The 21,513-nt window shown below is 39.7% G+C and overlaps 2 protein-coding genes across 2 annotated transcripts; both read right to left on the bottom strand.

Moving 5' to 3' along the window:
- Positions 1-1,323: 1,323 nt before the first annotated feature.
- tlk2 (tousled-like kinase 2) lies at positions 1,324-16,360 on the bottom strand. The gene is made up of 21 exons (XM_063472274.1): positions 15,696-16,360; positions 14,546-14,628; positions 12,975-13,052; positions 12,786-12,852; positions 12,659-12,702; positions 12,365-12,463; positions 11,730-11,828; positions 11,422-11,514; positions 11,114-11,224; positions 10,823-10,959; positions 9,990-10,142; positions 9,815-9,881; positions 9,614-9,711; positions 8,551-8,632; positions 8,238-8,329; positions 8,028-8,117; positions 7,771-7,940; positions 7,106-7,244; positions 4,919-5,030; positions 2,734-2,841; positions 1,324-2,595 (listed from the first exon to the last, which is right to left on the bottom strand). Exons 2-21 carry the CDS (start codon positions 14,624-14,626, stop codon positions 2,422-2,424), a joined length of 2,094 nt encoding a protein of 697 aa, XP_063328344.1. The 5' UTR covers positions 14,627-14,628; positions 15,696-16,360; the 3' UTR covers positions 1,324-2,421.
- Positions 16,361-16,667: 307 nt separating this feature from the next.
- On the bottom strand, positions 16,668-20,268 carry mettl2a (methyltransferase 2A, methylcytidine). Its single transcript, XM_063470804.1, has 9 exons — positions 20,117-20,268; positions 19,538-19,626; positions 18,723-18,991; positions 18,560-18,609; positions 18,395-18,455; positions 18,166-18,305; positions 17,952-18,058; positions 17,487-17,552; positions 16,668-17,391 (listed from the first exon to the last, which is right to left on the bottom strand). Exons 1-9 carry the CDS (start codon positions 20,266-20,268, stop codon positions 17,249-17,251), a joined length of 1,077 nt encoding a protein of 358 aa, XP_063326874.1. The 3' UTR covers positions 16,668-17,248.
- Between the last annotated feature and the right edge of the window lie 1,245 nt (positions 20,269-21,513).

Below are 21,513 nucleotides of genomic sequence, written 5' to 3'. Positions count from 1 at the left end.
ATATGGTTCCCAAAATGAGGTCCGAGCGTGTCATACAGGACGTCGAGTTGTACTTCTATAATGTAATGTCTTAATGTTTGCTTAATCATCCAGGTAAGTAAATCCCAAAAGGTTGATTCTGTTCATCTGGACGTAGCGTTTTCAATGGGAGAAACGTTTCGTCACTTATCCGAGTGACTTCTTCATTCTCAGCTGACTACAGGTTTCCCCAACATTGCATAATAACTGAAATCAGTTATTATGCAATGTACTGTCTTTGTAATCTAAAAACAATCATTTTTTAAAAAGTAATAAGGCCGATATCTACATTTTTAAGAAATTATACACATATTCAGTGTTTTTGACCGCAAAGTAGTGCTAATAAAAATGTATAAATAATAATCTGGGCTTTCAATTTTATGTTTTTGAAAACCCTGTTAAAAAAAACAACCCAATCAGCTTATTAAGCTCCTTTGTCAGAGCTGAACTCGTCAGAAAAGTTATCATGGCTTACTCATGAGAGACCTGCTATAGTAGAGAGCCTTGAGTTGAAGGCTATGAACATGCCAAATAACCTGTAATGCAGCACTAAAGATTTTACATTACAAGGGTTTCACAAGTACCACTTAAAACAACGAATTTATAAAGCTTTTTAATAACGATAGGATAAAGTTTGAATTAGAATGAGTGAGTTGCCAGCTCTGTGTAAAGGAAAAAAAAATCTGACACTAGAAATTTAACTAGGTCTGTTACGACAGAGTTCTCCAGTTGTCTTCAAATACAAAATACATCAACTATTACTCAGCCTGCCACTGCAGACACACAAATGAGAACCCACTGAGTGTGGGCTTTAAAAATAGCTGTATAAATGCTGCCCTTCATGCAACTGTAGAAAAGCTGAAGTCAGAAAAATCTGTATTTGTAATCAGATTTATAAAGAAACTGTTGCATTGAGCTTCCCTATTAAGTAAAGTTTTTTCAGACTGTTTGTGTCCATTCTTTGTTTCCTTGCCACAACTTTCATTTGCTCAATTATTGAAGAATAAATTATAAGTCCCAAAAAGTTGATTCTGTTCATCTGGACGTAGCATTTTCAGTGGGAGAAATGTTTCATCCCTCATCCAAGTGACTTTTTGGGCTCAACCCATCTGCAGCCAAATGGGGCTGAATGCAAATTTCATTCATAGTCAATTAAACCGATTCTAAAGGAACATCGAAGGGACAAATAATTAAAAAGATACATATGCTCATGAATACACCTGCATTTAAAATGAAGATGGAAAGAAAGATGCGATGGTAACCCCATCACACAGAAAACAAGAACAACAGACACATTTTAACCAATAGTATTTAATGTTTTATGCAACTTTCTGCTAAGGCCCAATCTCCCCCAACAGTATTATAAAGTAAACCAGTCCCTTGCATTTTATTGGCCAAAAATAAATTCAAACATACCTAAATAAATATGTGTGTTTATGGTGGGGGAGTGGGGAAGGGGGCAAACAAAACATTAACAGTTCTAATTAAAGGCAACTTGAAAAACAACAGTTTTCCCCATTAAACTGGTTTAAATTGAGAAGTTAAAAAAATGTTAAAAGGGATCTCCTCTCAACAGCTTCCACCCCATATCAAGTAGCACAACTCTAAAACCATTCATTATAAAAAGAGAGGTGAAACACTGCCACCATCTGGAACTTATACGCTTTGGTCACAGGAGTTTGACGAGGATATGCGAGGGAGGGGGTACATGAGACTGTCAACTCTGTCCCTCCTCGTCACAAACTATTCAGGTCTGGAATTTATTCGAGGCAAGGGTTCCCAGAACAGCAGGTTGAATGACATAGTGCCACAGATATTTAGGGTTCAATACAATAACAGCCCCCCGACTGGTTCCCTCAGTTAAGTTCAGGGAAATGAAAATAAAAATATTTGAGCTAGCTGAATTCAGACTACCTTGGACCAGAATGGCTCATGCATGGATGTATCTGTGAGTGTGTATAGGTATGAGGCTTTCCACAGTCCTTTCCATCTGGCCAAGCTGAAGCAGTTCTATACTTCATTTTATTTTCTCTTTTTTTTAAAGCAGAAAAGAAAAATCCGGAACATTGAACCCTATTTTTCACCAACACGCTGCAAAAACTCGCCCCTTGCTATGTGAGTCATCCAGGGCTTTGACCCCTAGAACGATGTCACCCTTTTGAGAAAGCAGGACAGGTGGGCTGGGGTAGATGGATATGAGAGGGATGAAGGGTGACATGTTGTCTCCCCAAACCATCCATGACTTCTCACCCACCCCTTGCTGCCATCTGACCAGTTTCCCCTTGGGCATTTCATGGCAAGGTGGGATGCTGTTAGGAGGGGGTGACACAGTATGGCGTCGCTCCTGCCCCACCCCACCCTTTTAAATGAATTCAGTTCACTAGTCAGTTAAGGGGCGTGGGCTCAGTTTGAGGCGCTGCTGTTGGAGGAGCTGGATGTGGAAGCCATTGCCATGCCTGAGGTGCCCGACGAGGCCACTGACTTGCGGATGTGGGGCATAAGGAAGGGGTCACTGGCCAGCTGGTGCACATCGATGCGGTCCTCCTTACGGTAGACTAGACAGCGCCTTATAAAGGCCTGGAGAGTAAACGAAAAACAGGGTGTAAGGACAGTACGTGCACTTGACTGCAGAGATTTTAAGGAGAGAAAGAAAAAAAAAAAGCATTACAGTTGAAGTATTTGAAAATGCAAAGCCAAAAATCATGAGTGCAATACCTTAGCTTCAGGTGTGACTACAGGTTTAGGGGGAAACTGAACTTCTGTCGCCTTCAGGATGGTGTTTTCCTGTAAAATGTCCTGCTGGGACTGATTGTGGCCAAAAGGCTGCAAAAGAAAAAAGCAGTTAAAACAAAACAAAACAAAACAAAAGGCTTTTTTTGACACAGGAGAGTGAAAACAGTTTGGGAGGTATTTGCAATATATTTCTAAGGGGTTAAATTGAGGAATAAGGATGAGAAACTACCAAATGTGCAGTTTACCTTTTAAAAAGAATGGCCTACAGAGATATTTGAGAGTTACGAGTGTAAATGTTTGTGCTGATATTTTTGTGTTGTTGTTGGACAGTATGTTAGCTTTAATGAAAAAAAATGTAGGCATGCACAAACACTGCTTCTGCCTGAGCCAGGTCAGTCTCTACGTGCCATTTAGAATGTGTTAAATGTGATAAGAATCAGCTAAACTTTATTAATCTCAGAGGGAAATTGAGTTGTCATAGCAGCACACATACAACAGACTAGTGCTGGGCGATATGGAAAAAATATTTATCACGATATGAATTATTTTATATCACGATAACGATATATATCACGATATACCACCTGACCTATGGTCATCTGGAAAGTATGCAGTCTGTAAACAGCGAGTGGAGAGGGTGCAGTCTTTGTTTTGAGTTACCATAAAGCATGTCGCAAATCCGGGTGCACGTAAAGCAGTACCATGTCGCAAAACCACAAGACGGAGTTTCTTTGCGAAAAATATCATTTTTTTATACTTTATTTTCTCTTGCATAAAGTTAAGAGTATGTATAGTGAGAAGACAACATTAATATATTTGCACAGGCTATTTAACCCTTTAAGACCTACCATAGAACCAAGTCCGCCAGAGTTTATCTTTACATTTTACATGCTGTAGTGCCATTTGTGGGAGTATTTCAAGTTGCTATACATCAATACAACCGTTCTAGCCCAAAGTTTAATAATATGTATGTATTAAGTCCATAGTAACTACATAAATTGCAAAAAAGTGCAATAAACTACAAAAAAATTGAAAATCTTTTTTTTTTTTTTTTAACATATATTTCTAGTTAGAGAAATTTAAGAGGCTTATCCCTCAAAACTGTAAATACAAAAAAGTTGCACAAAATAGTTTCCAACCATGAGAAATTTATTTTGAGTGTCTTCATAGTTTTATTTTTGAGATACACAAATTTTTATATACCACAGGAAAAATGAAAATAAATAAATGCAAATTTGCAAAAACACAGCATGTGCATCAAAATAAACTATTTCCAACAGTGTAATTTGACTTCTAAGCATCCCAGAAACGATACAGAAAAGCATAAAGTCAAACATGACTTTTAAAAACACCAACATAGGCTTTGAAGCTAAAAAACTATATTTTCCGCGAAATGACGTCACTTCCGGTTTCGGACAGCTAATGGCGGACATGCGATAGTTCGCGCTGACTTATATTCCAACTAGTAAGTGTTATGAACAGCTGATCGGATCGGCAAAGCGTGTTTCTGGAATATTATGTTTTTGTTGCTGGAAGTACTTTTTATGCAATTTTTGCAAAGCTATATGTGGAAGGAAACCGTGACCTAGGGCAAGCTAATGGAATAAGATGTAAGTACAACTCCTACGTTTTCATATGCAAAAGAAATTATTGCGCTACCTCACGTGGTTCCAGTTCTACAGGGATTTAAAAATAGTTAGGGAAAACGGAGTGTGCCTGCTCCGACCGGTTGTAAAGGGTTAATGATCTTTTTTTATGTAATAATTTATAAAATTCGGGTTAGAAACGATAGAAGACAAATGGCACGATAGACACTTTTCTATCGTCCACACGATATATATCGTCATATCGCCCAGCACTACAACAGACAAAGCAATAAAATGAAGTGTAGAACTAGAGATACAAATAGAGAAACAAAGAGGCATAAATATAAACATAGAAAGGAATAACACCAATATTTCTGGGATATTAAATGGATGACGCAAACCAACAATACCAAGTTGATCTACAAAAACTGAATATGAATAATTCACATGCACTGTTATACAGTGCAGTCATACTAAATTTCTTTTCTCTAAAAATAAATGTGGAAAAAAAATCATCTAAAATTATCCCAACTGCAGCTCAGCTGTCTTATTAAAATGTTTATTCAGCGCGAGTTTCCTACCTTGCGGCCATACAAACACTGGTAGAAAATGACTCCCACAGACCACACGTCAACTTTATTGGAGATTTTGGGTGGTTCCTTGCCAACAACGAAGCACTCTGGGGGAAGGTACCTAAAAAAGAAGACGGGAGCCATGTTAATATTCATGAATTTCAGCAAGCCCAATTATACTGTCTGGACTTTCAAGGTGCATTCAGTAGCATAGCAATTATTTAAATAAACATTGCACTCTAAATAAAAACCAGGCAATCAGAGTTAAATTGCAAGATGACCTTTACGTATGCACTTATACACAAACCAGAACTGCAGAAACAACCATTAACAAAAACCACAAAAATATTACAACTATTACAAGTAGAGGACTGCTTTAAATGCTTTTTAGCCACAACCTCACTTCAGTTTTTTGTTTTACATGCATTATCCTGATTATGTTTTCTCTCCATTTTTCTCCATTGTTATGGTATTATTTCTCGACCATTCAACTACAATGACACAAACACTGAATATTTCTACCCTGCCAATATTAAGAAGAAATGCAGTTATTCAACATAAGTGACTGCAAGTGCCCCTTAATTTCATCCATCCATCCATCCATCCATTCGCTTCCGCTTATCCTTTTTCAGGGTCGCGGGGGGCGCTGGAGCCTATCCCAGCTATCATAGGGCGAGAGGCAGGGTACGCCCTGGACAGGTCGCCAGTCTGTCGCAGGGCTAACATACAGGGACAGACAACCATTCGCACTCACATTCACTCGCACATTTACACCTAGTGGCAATTTGGGTTATCCAATTAACCTATCCCCACAAGCTGCATGTCTTTGGACAGTGGGAGGAAGCCGGAGTACCCGGAGAGAACCCACGCAAACACGGGGAGAACATGCAAACTCCACACAGTAAGACCCCGGCCTGATGTTGGAATTAAACTCAGGACCTTCTTGCTGTGCGGCAACAGTGCTAACCACCGTGCCACCGTGCTGCCCTTAATTTCACTCCTTTGCAATTTCATTACCTTCAGACAATCCAGACAGTGTGCTGTACAATCTGACAAAATTCCCGTCTCCATTGACTATAAGCCTGCTCAGCTTTCACTGTGCAGCTGTGTCATATTTTAGCGACGTCCCACCTCCCAGAGACACTCTATGGTTTCTCTTTACCAATCCAGTCTTTAAGTCTGACGTCATTAGCCGTGTCTGGGCCCAAACTCTGCTGCAGGTCACCAAGTCAAACGATCACTGCAGCATTACTAAGAGTTGAAAAACTGTCTAAATTCTTTCATCTGTAATAAAATGATCAGCGTTGCTGCTTTACCGGGTGTAACAGTTAAGTTTAACATCCAGGCATCCATGAAAACAGAATTTATGAAATTTAACAGGGTTAGAAGTTAGCAGGAAGTTAGCTCGCTAGCTTCCATCTAAATATAATATACCATGTTCTGACTGAGAGATTTCTGAAAAAATTAACACGTACAGCTCTGCTATCACCTCCAACATAAATGAAGACAGGAAAGTAAACAGCAGTGACATTTGTAGGGTTACTGAAGTTGGGCTAGCTGGTATATAATGATGTGTTACGTGATCGCTAGCGACACAGCTATGTTAGCATAATACAAACAGTGAGGCTTGAGGACGAACGAGGACTTTTTTCCACTCGATAAAAGTTAATTTGAGGGTTCCCAATGGTTAGGGGCAAATGCACTGGGATGGCAGGATGCTGTAAACGGACCAAACTTCAGTCAGGAGAACAACCGAGATAATCCATCCACAATACAAGGTTAGTCAATATACTGCTGCATGGGCTGGGCTGTAGTTACATCGTAAGGGTTTAAAAACGTAGCTTTAAAATGATTAGCAGTAATAAAAACCGAGAGAATCCGACAGTGATCACTGACTGTTTTTAGGGGCTTGTTGAAATTAAATAGAACAAGATACAGAGCACTAAAACACGTTAAAAAGCAGCTTTATTAAATGCAGACTACTTTGGGCCCGGAAGCAGGATTCATCACGTCATCATTTAAAGACTGGATAGCTGTTGTGTGAAAATTTCTCTCCTACTAATCTGCAGAAATTCATTGGCTAATTTTTATACAAGCTTTAACAATTAACAGCAGGCTCGATAAGACTTGTTTTCCACTCATGTACATTTGTTTCTGATTTTTCTAAACACCGTTATCTTTCAGCGCAAATCTTACCAGTATGTCCCTGCTCCCTGTGAAGTCAGCTCCATCCCATCCACCGAGTTGTAGCTGTCATCATCCATGATCTTTGACAGGCCAAAGTCTGTGATCTTGATCTCCCCGCAAGCAGTGCCGTTCACTAACAAAATGTTACCTGAAAAGAGAGGGGAAAAGATTCACAGGCACGAAAGAAAATATCCAATATAAAATAAGATGGCAGCTAGCACAGTGGATCTATGTTTAGCACTTCTACTCCACAAAAAGTTCAAACCCAGGCAGGGTCTTTCTCTGGAGTTTTCATGTTTCTCCTTGTGCTTGCACAGGCTCTCTCTAGAACCTCCAGTTTCTTCCAACATCAAAAAACATGCCAGGTTAATGACACCCAAGTCAACCGACAACACTCTTGTAAAACACACTGCTAATCTTAGAGTTTTTTTTTTTTTTTTTTTAATGATTAAGGTATTAAAAAAAAAAGAAAAAAGAAAAAGAAAGTTAATTGGTTATGAATGAATGAGGGTTTGCTCCTTGTTAATAACCAGTGCGGTAAACTATATTAGGCAGTTTAAAAACTGCTGCAGCAGGAAGGCACGTAGTTAATTTTACTGATGGTATTACTATTTAGAACATAAAGAAGAAATGTGACAAGCTCTAACAATGCAAGAGCAAAAGTGAAGACTTACCGGGTTTAAGGTCGTAGTGGATAATGGGCGGTCTGATCTCATTGAGGTACTTGAGGGCATTAACGATCTGCATGATGATGGAGCGGCCCTCTTTCTCTGACATTAACTTGTGCTGCTTCAGGTAGAAGTCCAAGTCATTACCCTCACAGTATTCCAGGACTGTGCAGAACCTGTTTCAAAACAAAGATGAAGTGTTTAAACACCTTGGCAGAATGTGGTGCAAGTTTCAAGTTTTTGTTTTAAAAGCAATGACTTACGAGTCAGTGTCAAGTGAAAAGTAGTCATAGAGTTTAACTATTCGTGGGTGGTCCAGCTCTTTATGGATTCTATATTCTCTGCAAGCATGTCTGAAAATAAAGGATTTATGCAATGAAGTTAAAATGAAGTGACTTTAAAATGGCACAGAAGATCAGTCAAAGCTGTGTTAAATATACCTAAGTATTGCCTCAAAATGGCAAAGCACTCACTTGTGATAATTTTCCTTCTTCTCATCCCTCCAGTTCTTGTTTAACTGGTGAATTTTGACCGCAACGTACCTTTGCTCTGTTAGGTCAAAGGCCTGGAAAAAAGTGAATCAGTAAGCATCTGTAGCAGCCATTGCTTCATTAGGTAAAGCAGAACTTCAGATTTAAGTCCTGTTTATTAATAATTTTTTTTAAACATTCAGGCATAATCGTTTACTTGAAAATGCTGTAAAGGCAGCAAAACACAGACAAAAAAAAAATATGAAAATGCAAGAAAAGAAAGAAAGACTGATCAGTCTCTTTCCTCATTACTCACCTTGTAAACTTCACTGAAACCTCCCCGTCCAAGTAAATGGAGTAGCAGGTATCGGTCATTTAGCGTAGGGTGATCTTTGAATCTGCACAGAACGGAGTAAAAAAAAAAAAAAAGAGAAAAAAAGTATTAGGAGCAGAAGGACACCTCAGATTATTTTGGTGGAGGACAGAGATGAAGAAAACAAGATAACTTTCCAACACTGAGGGCATTTTACCCCAACTAAACAATCTGGTAACAAAGCAATATTACTGACCTGGAGCCAGAAACTTGTTATTCGTTTTAACATAGAACAACTTGGAGTGAAGCCAGTTACACTGACAAATAGGCTTTCAAAGGATTAGACACCAATATAAGTAAAAAAAGAAATTCAGGAAGTGAAGTCTAAAATGGGTACAACCCTAATCAATTATTTGAACACAGCATTTTAAACATGCTAACTATCATTACTTATTTTAAGTTACAACAGTTCATCTTACTGTGCTGTCAATACCAATGTATGATCTGATTAGATATACAATTTTGGTCATCATAAAACATTTTATTTTTATACAGCTTGGTTCTCCAAAACAAGGATTCCTTACTTCACTCAGTCTCTGTGTCTGTATGCACAATAAACAAATTTTGCTCTATTCATTTTTAGTAAGAGAACAAAGGAAAAAAAACTTCATATATTATCAAAGGTGAAGTTCAGGAATTAATCAAATGGATTTGGAATGTATGAACACATTAAAATTAAAGTCACGTTATCTATGAATGACTAAGGTGTCACTTTAACAGCAATGCTATGTACATTGTACCCCTGCAAAGTCACAGTTCAGAGTTCATGGCCTCAGTCATTCGTGAATTTTTCCTTAGAACCTAACTAATAAGCGTTCGTAGACATTCTGCAATTTTGCAGAAATGGCAAAAATCCTCCACAAATTTTTATGGCCCTTTGAACGACAATAAAAATAGGCACTTATAGGCCTTTTTTTGAAATTCACAGGTACTCTAGGAACATATCCCCAGAAAATTTCAGAGCTTGACTGTACTCCATGTCTGAAATGGGACTAAGAAATCTTACTGGGAATTATCTTCATTATGGATCCTTTTCAGCTCGCGTATGTGAAGATTTCGCACTCGCTCCAATCTCTCTAGCTCTGCTTGGATCTCAGCCTCTTCCTGCAAAAAACAAAATATAAATGTCAGAAGCTGTGCAACAAAACAAAACAACTAACGAAAAGGTCCATAATGAGCAACTGGCATCAAAAACATGGAGGATTACCTTCTTCAGATGGCCTAATCTTAGCTTAAAGATTTCCTCCTGCTCATGGTACTCTGCCTGTGATAACCTGCAAGACCAAAAAAAAAGAAGAAAAAAAAAAAGGCAGCTCCAAATAAATATACAGAGGGATGATATCTAGTATAAAAGAGAAAAGAAATTAACAAAAGCATCATACGCTTCACTTTCTGCTCCATTGGCCTTGCTTTTGCGTTTGTTTTGCTCAAGGCTTGGTGGTGGAGTCTGAGCCATGGAGGGTGGCTTGCGTTTGGCTAGCAGCTTCCTCTGCCTTTCGATCTCCTCTCGCTGGGAGTTGATTCTTTCCTGTTGTCTGGAAATAGACAATACATTAGCTGGAAAAATGGACCTAATAATTTGTTCAAGTATGAGCTAAGGAAATTAATCAACAACAGTAGATTCATATAAGGTTATGCATCCAGTTCAAATGCAAATAGCGCTAGTATATTATTGATTAAGACATTATTTCTACACACACACAGCAAAATTGTATGTTCATGTGTGTACCTCCCATTGTTTTGTCTTTCATGTGCTGTGTATCATTTGAGTGTTTTTTTGTTTTTTTTTACAGATGCAGCAGTTGGAGGCCCATCGTGTCCATTTGCTTCATCATCTACTTTCCCCCCCACCCCACTTCTTTGCTCTTTCTCTCTGTCCCTTTTCTTTTTCTATTCCTCTGCTTTCTTCTCCCATCTTTCACCAACCTGGCCTTCATCCCCTGGCCGCTCCAGCATAATCCCCACACAGAGAATAATATGAATAATAAAATAAACTAAAAGAAATATATAATACAAAAAGATTAACAATGGGAGCCTACAGAGAGTATAAGGTGCTCCTGTTAGGAAAGCAAATGTGTTTGGCACAACAAAGCATTCAGACTATGATTCTGCTTGCTACAACTGCTGGAAAAAACAAAGTAAATAATTTTTCCGGTTGGATTTTGACATTTAAACTAGCACAATCACTTAATGCATTAAACATGAAGAGCCTCACTTGATAAGATTTTGGAAAGCATATCCATCTGTCCACTGCTCAGTGAAAGATGCACCGTGTCTCACTGTGGTGAAATGACCCAGTCGAAGCCTATCCTGCATACTTTTATCCCGACATGCCATCTTCTCTTGTTTAGACTGGAATAAGGGGAGGGAAGAAAGGCAGGCATTAAAGCTGGATTATTTATTGTGAAGTGCCGCATTTCAGGATTTGTTCAAGTAGCTCATTAATTTAATGACTTATTCACTTTGGAAACTAATAGTTTAAAATTACATCAATGCATAAACATACCTTTTCAATCAGAAGCTTCTTGGACATGGTCACACACTTATTTAAACGTTCCTTGTATCGCTCTAGCATTCTCTGTTGTTCATCAATTTGCCTCCTCAGATCACAGTTGGCCTGGAAGAGAACATATAATCAAGCACAAAAACGTTCATATATGAAGAATGAACAAAAATAATACTTGTTTATAAAAGCAGAAATGTCAACTCTAACATGCCTGGAGTGAAAAAAACCAAGACAGAAAACATGATATTCTCAAAACCAATGAAAATTGCAAGCAGAGTAGCAGGGGTGAAGTGTAATGAGATTAGTACCCGCAACAAATCGTCTATGCGGCCCTCCTTCTTCTCCAGGTCAGAGTTCTTGTTGTTCTCCATTGCTGTTAGTTTCTCTATAGTAAGGTCAGACTAAAGGGTACATTGAGCACAAAAGTGTCGGTTAATGCTGGATCAGTCTACATCACAGTGAAATGCAGTGCAACAAGTAGTTTCATCTAACAATATCTTCCATCTTATAGTGACTGCTTGTGACTTTTTGGTACATATGCTGACTATTTACCAACTTACAATTCAAATAAGAGTTAAATCAGACAAACAACCAGCTGCTAGAGCGTGTCCAGTACCTGTGTGGCTTTGTGGAGCATGTGAAGAGAAGGAGGCTTCAGTGAACAAGAGGAGTGTTCTGTGTTGGAGCTGACGGATGACGGGCTTCCTTGCTGCACCTGAAGACAGAAACACTCATCAGTCGCCTTCATCACAATAGTTGATAATAAAAATAATAAAACATGGTAGCAATCTGGAACAAGAACATTTATGGAAACCGCAATCTGAGAGTAAACGAGAAGCATATGAGATAAAATAGGCAAGTCTAAAGTTTTGGATGACAAAAAGAAGCTCAGGTGTATTAAACAATTCATTTTACTTGGAGAGATGCAACGCCTCTGGTTTACAAAAGTAGCAAATGTGCAACAGGTTTATCTAAACGCTTTTGGATTGTAACATTAATAGTTGCCTTTATGTTTGACAAACAGTATTAAATAAGCCGTTTCTCATTCAATACTTTTTAACTGCTAAATGCATTGTACTGCACCGAACACAGATTCTGTACAGGGGCATTTATAGACCACATTTGATTCTTCACATCTTCTTAATAAGACAAGTGAAAGAGACAATGGAAAGTGCTGAGATTTAAAAAAAAAAAAAAAAAAAAAAGGAGTAAAGAAAAGCACAAGAAAGACCATAGAGCAAACATGCTCACCATGACAGGGGGGTTGGACAGAGAGTGCTGTGGGGAAGAGCGGACCACTGGTGGAATTCCCCTGGCAGGGCTGGTACCAGGACCGCTACCTCCCGCAAACTGATAGACAGGTAAAGGAAGAACGAATGGAAGAAGAAAAAGAAAAAAGCAGTTCAATGGAAAAGACCAAGGTGGCTATAAGAAGGTGTTAGAAGATATGTGAAATATTATACCCCCCACACTGAAGCATTCCAGAGGACCTGAGCTTAGCTGTTCCCAGCAGAAAAAGAAGGGAGAACATTTTCTGCCACTCACCTCAAAATAATCACTAATTTTATGTCCTCTTGCTCCTGCTTTGGCTGGAACAGAGAATCGAGGAGTTCAGAAAAAGCTGAGGAAATGTGGGATACATGATAAAAAGAACTCAAAGAGACAATCCTACCTTGGCTGTCAAAGTGGTCTGCTTTGCGTTTCCTCACTCTCTGTTCATTTGCCTTTTTCTCAGGAGTCTGTGAGGAAAGTAGCATGCATCAGCCAAAAGCATTACAATGTAACACCCAGAGATGGGGTTGGCATTAAAAAAAAAACATAAACAACAACAAAAAATAATGCTGTAAGGGTTGAGACTAACCTCTAGCTCTTTGTCACTGAGAGAGCCCACACTGCATAGACTCTGATTGGATGACTCATTTTGATTCTGACCTGAGCCCTATTAAAAATCAGGTAAAAATACATGAGAGAATTTACAGAGAGCAAATAACCACACATATGCTTAAAAGGTGCAAGAGACATGTAGAAATAAAATTTCATCCTCAAAATGCATGGCCGTGTGTGTGAGAGAAAGAGAGAGAGAGAGCAAGAGCGAGAGAGAACGAGTTTGAAAAGAGAGTAAAATGGGTGACAAACTGAGGGAAAGGATGCGGAGGCTTGGCTAAATACCATCACCATTAACTTCCCACAGAATGTAGACCTGCATCGGTTCTAATGCTGGTTCCCTAGGTGATGCCTGTCAATCAAGTGATTCACATCAGAATTCAGGAGGCACTGTCCAATCAGGGGGAGATACTTAGTCATTCAGAGCACACTAGAGCTCTCTCACTGAACCCTCCTAAAATGGCTGAACATTAGGCATGCTGCTGGGGATGTATTCCTCTGTCTCTCCGTCACCTTTAGATAATGTCATCTATTTTTCTCCTGTTCGCTATAGTCTTAACTAGTGCCCCCCTCCAGAGAAAGACATTGAAAAGATGCCTCGCATCATTTACGAATGATGGTTTCTTTTTAACCCCCTCCAAATTCATATCTTGGTTGTTTTACAAAAAAAGGGGGCACTTTTCAACAGATTCTAACCCCCCTATGCTCCATTATCAAAAGGTGCTCTACGTCTTTGTCTGCAAAGGATAACAATTTTCATGCCAAGTCAGTGATAACAAAGACAGTAGCAGTGCCACGAGGCTTTCCAAGGTCAAAGAAAAAACTCCAAACTTCTATGTAAGATTGAAGGCTTTTAGACCACCAACCCATATTTCTTCAGAGCAATTTGTTGAATTACTTCTCCCTCACTTTCTAAACCACCCCCCCGCACACACACATTGCTTGTCTTGTCATACAGGGTGGTTGTGGCATGATGCCTTAGCAAGAGCCGCCATCTTCTCTGCGGCAGCAGCCATGCCATGCTCTGGGCTCAGCTCTGCCTATGGCTGGCACAGGGCCCACTCCTGGCGCTGACTCTCACTCCCTAACTGTTCCAAGATCACCTTCCACAAAGACAGCTCCATCCATGTAGCAAGAAAGGGGGTGTGAGGCTAAATGCTGCCTTCACTTACACCTGGTCAAAAACCATTTCTGCATTCCTCTTCTGCTTTCACTCCTCCTCCCTCTACCACCCCTGTCCCGTCTGTGGCCTTTTTGGCAGGCATCACCACTTGCATATACAGCCGCTACATCATGAGCCAGGGAGAGATGCCATATCACACCAGCCAAAAAACACAGACACAGCTCAACCTTCTCCAGAGACAGACAAAGAAAAGGAGTGGGGCCAAGCTTGTCCAGGCCAAACAGCAGAATGATACTGAGGCTGAGTTAGACAAAGAAAGGGAAGAGATTCACAAAAATGTTTAATTAAGAAAATCTGTAATTCTAATAAGCTCTCTGACTAGACTTCCGATGCTTCACCTTTGTGACATCTGCTGTAACACAAACCTTTGCCACACCGACCCCTGTGAAGCGAGCCTCCAGCAGCTCCTGCCGTCGGGGGTCCAAGCTATGCAGTTCTTCCATCATGGCTGCAGAGACAAGAGCACAGATTAAGGAAGGTGTTGAAGAGTGTGGAATATTCAAGTGGGAGTGAGGGTTCACTGTTTCAAAAGCCATCTTTTGTGATGACTCATGGCTGTTTTTAACTATATGGATGTGGAAAATTCCTGTTCTGAGTCATCAATAAGCTTGACAACAATGTTATACATCATGTGTTCAGCAAGTACCAGCCATAAAACTTTGTTACTCAATAATATATTGCACAATCTAGCCCAACATATAGCTAATAACAGACATTGAATAGGCATTAAAGACGTGGGCCAGATGTGTGTAGTGATTGCTTGGAAATTATAGCATCATGTGATAACGCCCTGGCATTATAGGCCTAAGTTACATGGCGCTGGAGTTATGAAAGGTCACTAATGGAGGGGCTGCCAAGTACACTCACAGCAATGGAAAAGGCCACAATAGACAATAAGGGTCCAGCTTGCTAGCTTATGCAAAGGTTAACGTTACACGCCCAACACTGTGTTCTAAGTCAGTTACCTATGAATTGCATGGATTGAAATAAAAAGTGCAACCTGTGGTATCCATGTCAAACAGCCCTTAATTCTACTCATTACAGGTTTGGCTGGCTCAACGGTATAATGACAACATATTGATCTAAAAGATGCCCTGTGAATAACCCGCGAAGTAATCAGCCAAGACTGAAAAATGAGCTAAATGAGCTACAAGTCTACCGATGTTGGACATCACTTAGCGTAGCATTGCAATACAGCAGCTAACAGTTAACGTTAGCTAGTAACATAAAGATTGGATTTTGACAAACAATTAATGCTCCCAGAACAGACAAACGTTGATTATTCCTGCTCGATCAAATGGCTGCTTAAGCAAATAAATAGTAAACTGAACCCCGAAACAGTAAGGTGTTTTGCGAACATATTACATGGCTAGCGTTAGGTATCCAACGGGCTAACTCAAAAAAGAAGCATCATCTCTGTTCTGTGTTGCCAGGTGCTCGTGCCACGAAGTCTCCATGTAGCGAGAGGCATGCCCAGATATGTCATTTTGTTCGACAACCAACCTAAATACTTACTGTAATTTAATATTTTCACGGTCCTCTGAAGGGCCTGTTAACCCCGAAACTGTCTCTGTTGTTTCCCCCTGTTCTCGGCAGACCCTCCCAGGCTAGGCCGCATCCACAGCCGCGTCCCTCGCGTGCTTATTGCAACGATCAAGACACGGGAGCGCGCTGCGTAGCTCAGGGTAGACGACGGAGGATTCCCTCGGAGGCCTCGACAACTCCGGGTATCCCAAACCCGCCTTTCTATACCAGTTAGGCGGGGATCCCCATCACATCCCTCTCTCCGAGGACCATACCGTGCATCGGTCGGGTTATCTCGTTCCACACAATGGCGACCCTCGAGATCCTGCGTTTTTCACCAGGTATAAATGATGTCTTTAAGCTAGCGTTAGTTACCCCCCCTATCTTTATCTCCCCCGGTGATGTGATGAATTTAGGGTCCTGGGTGTCAGCTCGACCAAAACAAAGTTCGTCTCCAGTCGCCTTCCTCGCTTCAGGGAAGAAACCAATCTATTTCGGAAGTTGTGCTGTTGCAGGCGTTTCAGCTGAATCCGGATCGATTCGGTTCGGTTCTCATGTTTTTGCAATGTAAACAATAATCAGTAAAATCTCATATTTTCTCGTGAGATTGGTCAAGTATTTTCACCTTCATCCAGTCCACGCCTGCTCCAAATCTCTTGTCTGGACCAATGGCAAATCCCTCTGTACACAATACAATTTACCAGCGCCCACCCACAGTTACTAAAAGGATCACTTATCAGAAAGTTCCCATCATGTTCACACCCACATACTTTACGGACTTAATATCAAAAAATTGCTAACTGATTTGTTGTCCTTTTTTTTTCCTAACCAGCCAGTCAACCACCAGAAGGAAAGCAAAGTAGCATCGGAAAAAAAGCACAACCTTGAACTTTTCAAGGTATTTTAAATACTAAATTAAAAATAATCTTCATTTTTTAAAAAAATTTTTTTATTTTGCATGTACAAAAGGGAAAATCTTAAAAATCATTCAGTTTATTTCAAAACATCAGAAACAATATGTCAGAAGAGAAACATAGGGTAACCAGCACTTTCTTAAATAATTGAACTATCACAATCACTGAAAAAAATGTTTTTGTCTTTCTCAAGTCAAAGTTTTGATTTAGTACTTCGAAATTTTGACTTATTAAAGGTGATATTTTAAGAGATCTAGTTAGTAAATTGAAATTTTCAGCAACCCAACTTGAAATTTAGACTTAGCTCTGCCTGGTAATTATTTTTTTTCCAGTGGCTGAAACAGGCTTCCATAAAAAAGTGACAAGACATGACTATTGCAGCTAGGACTGCTGCACCATCAGGAAACTTATGCATAAAAAAAGTGTCCATCTGCAGTTTAGCAGCTGGGATAGTGTAAAACCTTTACAGTATGTAAATATTCTGTTGCATTCCCTTCATCACAAAGCTTTTCATCTCCACTCCATACACCCACTGGAAAAAGCAAGCACCACCTTCTCTTCACTTCCTAAATTTTGGCTGTAGTTGACAGTCAAGTCAGGTGGGTTCTCCCCACTTTCACACCCAGGTGGCTAAACTGGAGCCTGGCGGTACTTGCACTGAATCCACACCCTGTACATGGTGAGTTGCTTCCCTCTGTTCACCTGTAGCCTTCTGTCCACAAGGTTCTGCACTTTCTCCAGCTTAGCCTGAGTGAACAGCTCATGGAGCTCATCTAAAATGAGCACAGAAATATTTTTGGGTACACCATCAGAAAGCAACTCTACAAAAATAAACTCCAATAAATCTTTATTAAGACCGTTTTTGTACCTTGAGTAAAAAAATATACTTGCGTTCCATCGCCTCGGACATAAAAGTTTTCGGCGAGACACCTTCCTAAAAAAAAAACAAAAAAAAAAAACACAAGCACATTATTTTCCAGCAAGTTGTAGAAAATAACATATCATTGTCATGTACATAATAAGCCAGAACATGGTAATACATACATGGATCCATTAATATATCGCCCTTTTAAACCTCAAATTCGAACTTCTTGCACAGCTGGATTTACTGTTACTTTTTGCATTTTAAGCAGTTCTTAATGCATTTTAAACATATTTAAGACCATCTATCACCCATTTTCGTAACCACTTTTCTAATTCACTATCAGGGTTTTACAGATTTGGAATTACCTAAAAAAAAAAAAAAAGCATGTTACAGCAGGTAAAAAAATTTTTTTAAAGACCAAACTGTGGAAAATTTTGAACCCAGTGTCTTGCTGAACTTTATCCTAACCTTTCTTGAAGCGGAGCTGTGCCATATCGTAGCGTCCATAGTCCCTGAGCAGCATCACTCCACCGGGCTTCAGGAGGCGTGCTAGTCTACTGATGGATGCTTGCATCCTGAAGTTAGGGTGAAAGTATAAGAAGCAGTAAAAAATTAATTACTTCCACCGAGTGAAACCAAAGGAAAGACAAAAGGGAAGAGGACAAAAAAAAGAAGTTCATACTTCTTGGGATGCAGAGCTGATAGAACAAAGATTAGCACTATAACATCAAGGGTTCCATCAGGGATGGGGTAATTGGCTTCTACATCGCTCAAGTCGTGAACAAAGGCATAACAACGCCCTGGGTCGTACTCTGGATTACTCTGATGACAAGAGGACAGTTTTAATTTATTAGCTAGATTACAACCTGAGAAATGATCATCCTTTCATGATCCCATCATTATTATCTCACCTTGACTAATTCCACAGCAGTGCTGGAGAAGTCACAGCAATAAACAAAGAGTCCTGGATCACTGCAAAGAGCAAATTATTGTTTTATGGTGCACATTATACTGCAAGAGAAAAAATAAGATGTGTGCTTTTTAAACATAGATTGAAATGTTTTGCCAGGACTTACTTGTTGGTCTTTAGTATTGGAAAAACTGTGTTTCCCACACCACATCCAACCTGTACAGAGTTTTATATAAATAAAACAGTAAAACCGTTTCATGACACTCTTAAAACCTTTAACTGAAAATTTAGCTAAGTTTAGCTAACTTGCTTTCGTTATACTGTCTCACCTCCAGTATGCGATAGGTGGCAGACGAGCCAGGAAAGTCAACATCAGCGTGAAACAAAGCTGCATGTTCCCTGCTTTGTTCTCGATCCTGACTGTTCTGCTGACTTTCTACTGCACCAGAGGCACCACGGTGCGATTCATGGTTCAGGCTGCACTGTGGGGCCAACTCTGGGAACTCAGTGAAGAGCCAGTGACGGTCTTTGAAGAAACGATTCTCGTGGATTGTGTAAAAGCCGTTCCAGTACTCATTGGCCCGGCTGTCATATTCCTCTGCAAAGGTAAAGCAAAGCAAAGTAAAGCAAGCGTTTAAGTAATGGAGCATTATGTTGCCTTGCTTACAAATCACCACAAAACACTTTAAAGTACTTAATAAGACTATATACACAGTGTATCCAGGAAGTATTCACAGGCCGACTTCATCTGTTTCACATTTTGTTATGTTACAGCCTTTAATTTTTGCCTCAAAATTCTACACATAATACTTCATAATGACAAGGTGAATAAAAGTTTGCCTGAAATTCTTGCAAGTCTATTTAAAAACAAAATAAAAAAACAAAAACAAACTATAATATCTCATAACCTGTAAAGTTAAGCTGAAGTTGAAAAAAGTGGTTAAAAATTAATGACAGCTACAATCTTGTTGTGCTAACAGCAGCAACAGAGATCTGGTCGCTTTCACAAGAAACAAAAAATGAAAGGAAAGTGGATGCAACATTGGGAATGGCTGTCCTCCTGATCAATAAGCTATACATCTCTTACTGGTCTTTACTGTCAGTCACACTGTGCGGTTTATGTGTATAACTGCAATGATGCAACCTTGTTTCTCTGGAGGTAGCGGCTGACTGTTTTCTAAGACTTTCTTCTTAGCGGTTGCTTCTTGTTCATCGGTCCACTCCACATTGTCCCTGATGGTGAGAAACCCCCATTATCCCAAAGCAACGTGGCACACAAAAACACTCTCAATCCTGAAATACTTAAAGATATGACACTTTCACTCAGATTGGTGATGGGTTGTAAGCAGGTGTAATAAAATCTGCAAAGTACTTTGACATGTAGCCTGAACATTTTTACACAAATCTTTGCTACATGTTAAAGATGTTTTATATAGGAAAGGCTGACCAATCAGGTGCAGAGAAGTCCTTGGTAATAATTTTATAGATGTTATTCTGCAACCAGTTCAACCCATGTCCCGTGATTACATTGTAGGAGAAATCCAAATTCAGTTAATGTTATTTTAAGTGTTAACTTAATATCAATGTTAAAAAAAATAACAGCTCGCAGAACTACACACAATCTATGGCAAGTCATAACAGTGTCCCAGTGAGCAGCCTTGACAGAGATGCACAGGAACATATGTCTGCTCCATTGGGGGGAGTTCTGATAAAAGATACCGACCATGCGTTATGCTGGAAGACCTGTCGTGGGTCTGTAAGGAAACGTGTCCCAAACTGAGGTCTCTTCACATCACAGGTAGATGAATCCGACAGCGTCAACCCGGTTTCGCCGCTGCCTCCCTCCACCCCGTCCACAGCGTGGGGCGCCGCCATGTTGGAACTGACGTGCAGAAGAAGGGGCGGACGTTTAATTATGATGCATTCAAAGGCGAGAGGAAATATTACAACTAAAGTGAAAAGCCCTAACAGCTGTATTTAACAAATAAAATAAAATAATAATAATACATATTTCAAACTCGGATAGTAAAACTATCGGGAGATTTACGGTGTATTTTTTAAAAAAAGAAGAGAGGCTAGTTTTAATTCATTACACTACTCTTTTTCACATGTTTCCACTTTGTTATGTTTCTGGTAGCACTTACAGGTGTTCATACACTAGAGGGAAACATATGTTAGGAAGATTTTCGGGAGGTTAATTTAGAAAAACTTACTAAAACCCGTCTTTAAAAATACTCTTGTCTGATCGTGTAGGAACATTTTAGATTCTAGATTAGATTAATTTGATGACTGATATTTAGAATAGAATAGAATAGAAAAGAATAATCCTTTAATTGTCCCACAAGGGGAAATTTGGTTGTATCAGCAGCAAAAAAACAACAACACACATATACAAAAAGAACAGGACACACAACAGAAAACACAATTTTTACATATTTACATCATGGACAATAGTTACCAGGGCAGAGTGCAGTACAGTTGTTAAAATTAGCGTACAGATAGTGTGCAAACAGAGCAGGATACTGGAAGATGTTTAAATAGTTAAGAATATTTAGAATAATTAGAAAAGTGCAGATTGTGTATTGTACCTGTGCGTTAAAAAGTTGACATGCAACTTACAATAAGTTAGTGTATATATAAGCTGAGAAAAAGTAATGTGCAGTTATAACAGTAGAAGTTGTTGCAGCACTGATGTAAACATCTATGTTTGTTGGGAGCAGTTTTGATTGTACAGTCTGACAGCTGCAGGGGAGGAAGGACCTGCGAAAACGCTCCTTCACGCATCTAGGATGCAGCAGTCTGCCACTGAAGGAGCTCTGCAGTTCAGCAACATTTACATGCATGGGGTGGGAGACTATGTCCATCAGAGATGTTATTTTGGCCAGAGTCCTTCTGTCTCCCACCACCTGCACTGAGTCCAGGGTGCATCCCAGAACAGAGCTGGCCTTCCTAATGAGTTTATCCAGCCTCTTCCTCTCAGCTGTCGATAAACTGCTGCTCCAACATACCACACTGTAAAAAATGACAGATGCCACCACAGAGTCATAGAAGGTCTTTAAAAGCGCTCCCTGGACTCCAAATGACCTCAGCCGCCTCAGCAGGTGGAGTCTGCTCTGACCC

The sequence above is a fragment of the Pelmatolapia mariae genome, linkage group LG4 (assembly GCF_036321145.2).
Source record: "Pelmatolapia mariae isolate MD_Pm_ZW linkage group LG4, Pm_UMD_F_2, whole genome shotgun sequence".
Taxonomy (NCBI): Eukaryota; Metazoa; Chordata; class Actinopteri; order Cichliformes; family Cichlidae; genus Pelmatolapia; species Pelmatolapia mariae.
Note: the sequence above shows the minus strand (reverse complement) of the source record. Positions and strands in the feature narration are given on the sequence as shown.

Bases quoted from the DNA above. Each gene is read 5' to 3' on its own strand.
- tlk2 (XM_063472274.1), bottom strand. From the start codon at position 14,626: ATGATGGAAGAACTGCATAGCTTGGACCCCCGACGGCAGGAGCTGCTG. The intron at 5,031-7,105 runs GTAAGATTTGCG...CTTCTTTTTTAG, and splicing joins CAGGGAGCAGGGACATACTG to GTACCTTCCCCCAGAGTGCT. The intron at 2,596-2,733 runs GTATTGCACTCA...TTTACTCTCCAG, and splicing joins TAGTCACACCTGAAGCTAAG to GCCTTTATAAGGCGCTGTCT.
- mettl2a (XM_063470804.1), bottom strand. From the start codon at position 20,268: ATGGCGGCGCCCCACGCTGTGGACGGGGTGGAGGGAGGCAGCGGCGAA. The intron at 18,992-19,537 runs GTTGCATCATTG...TTACCTTTGCAG, and splicing joins GCTACCTCCAGAGAAACAAG to AGGAATATGACAGCCGGGCC. The intron at 18,456-18,559 runs GTAAGTCCTGGC...TGCTCTTTGCAG, and splicing joins CCAATACTAAAGACCAACAA to TGATCCAGGACTCTTTGTTT.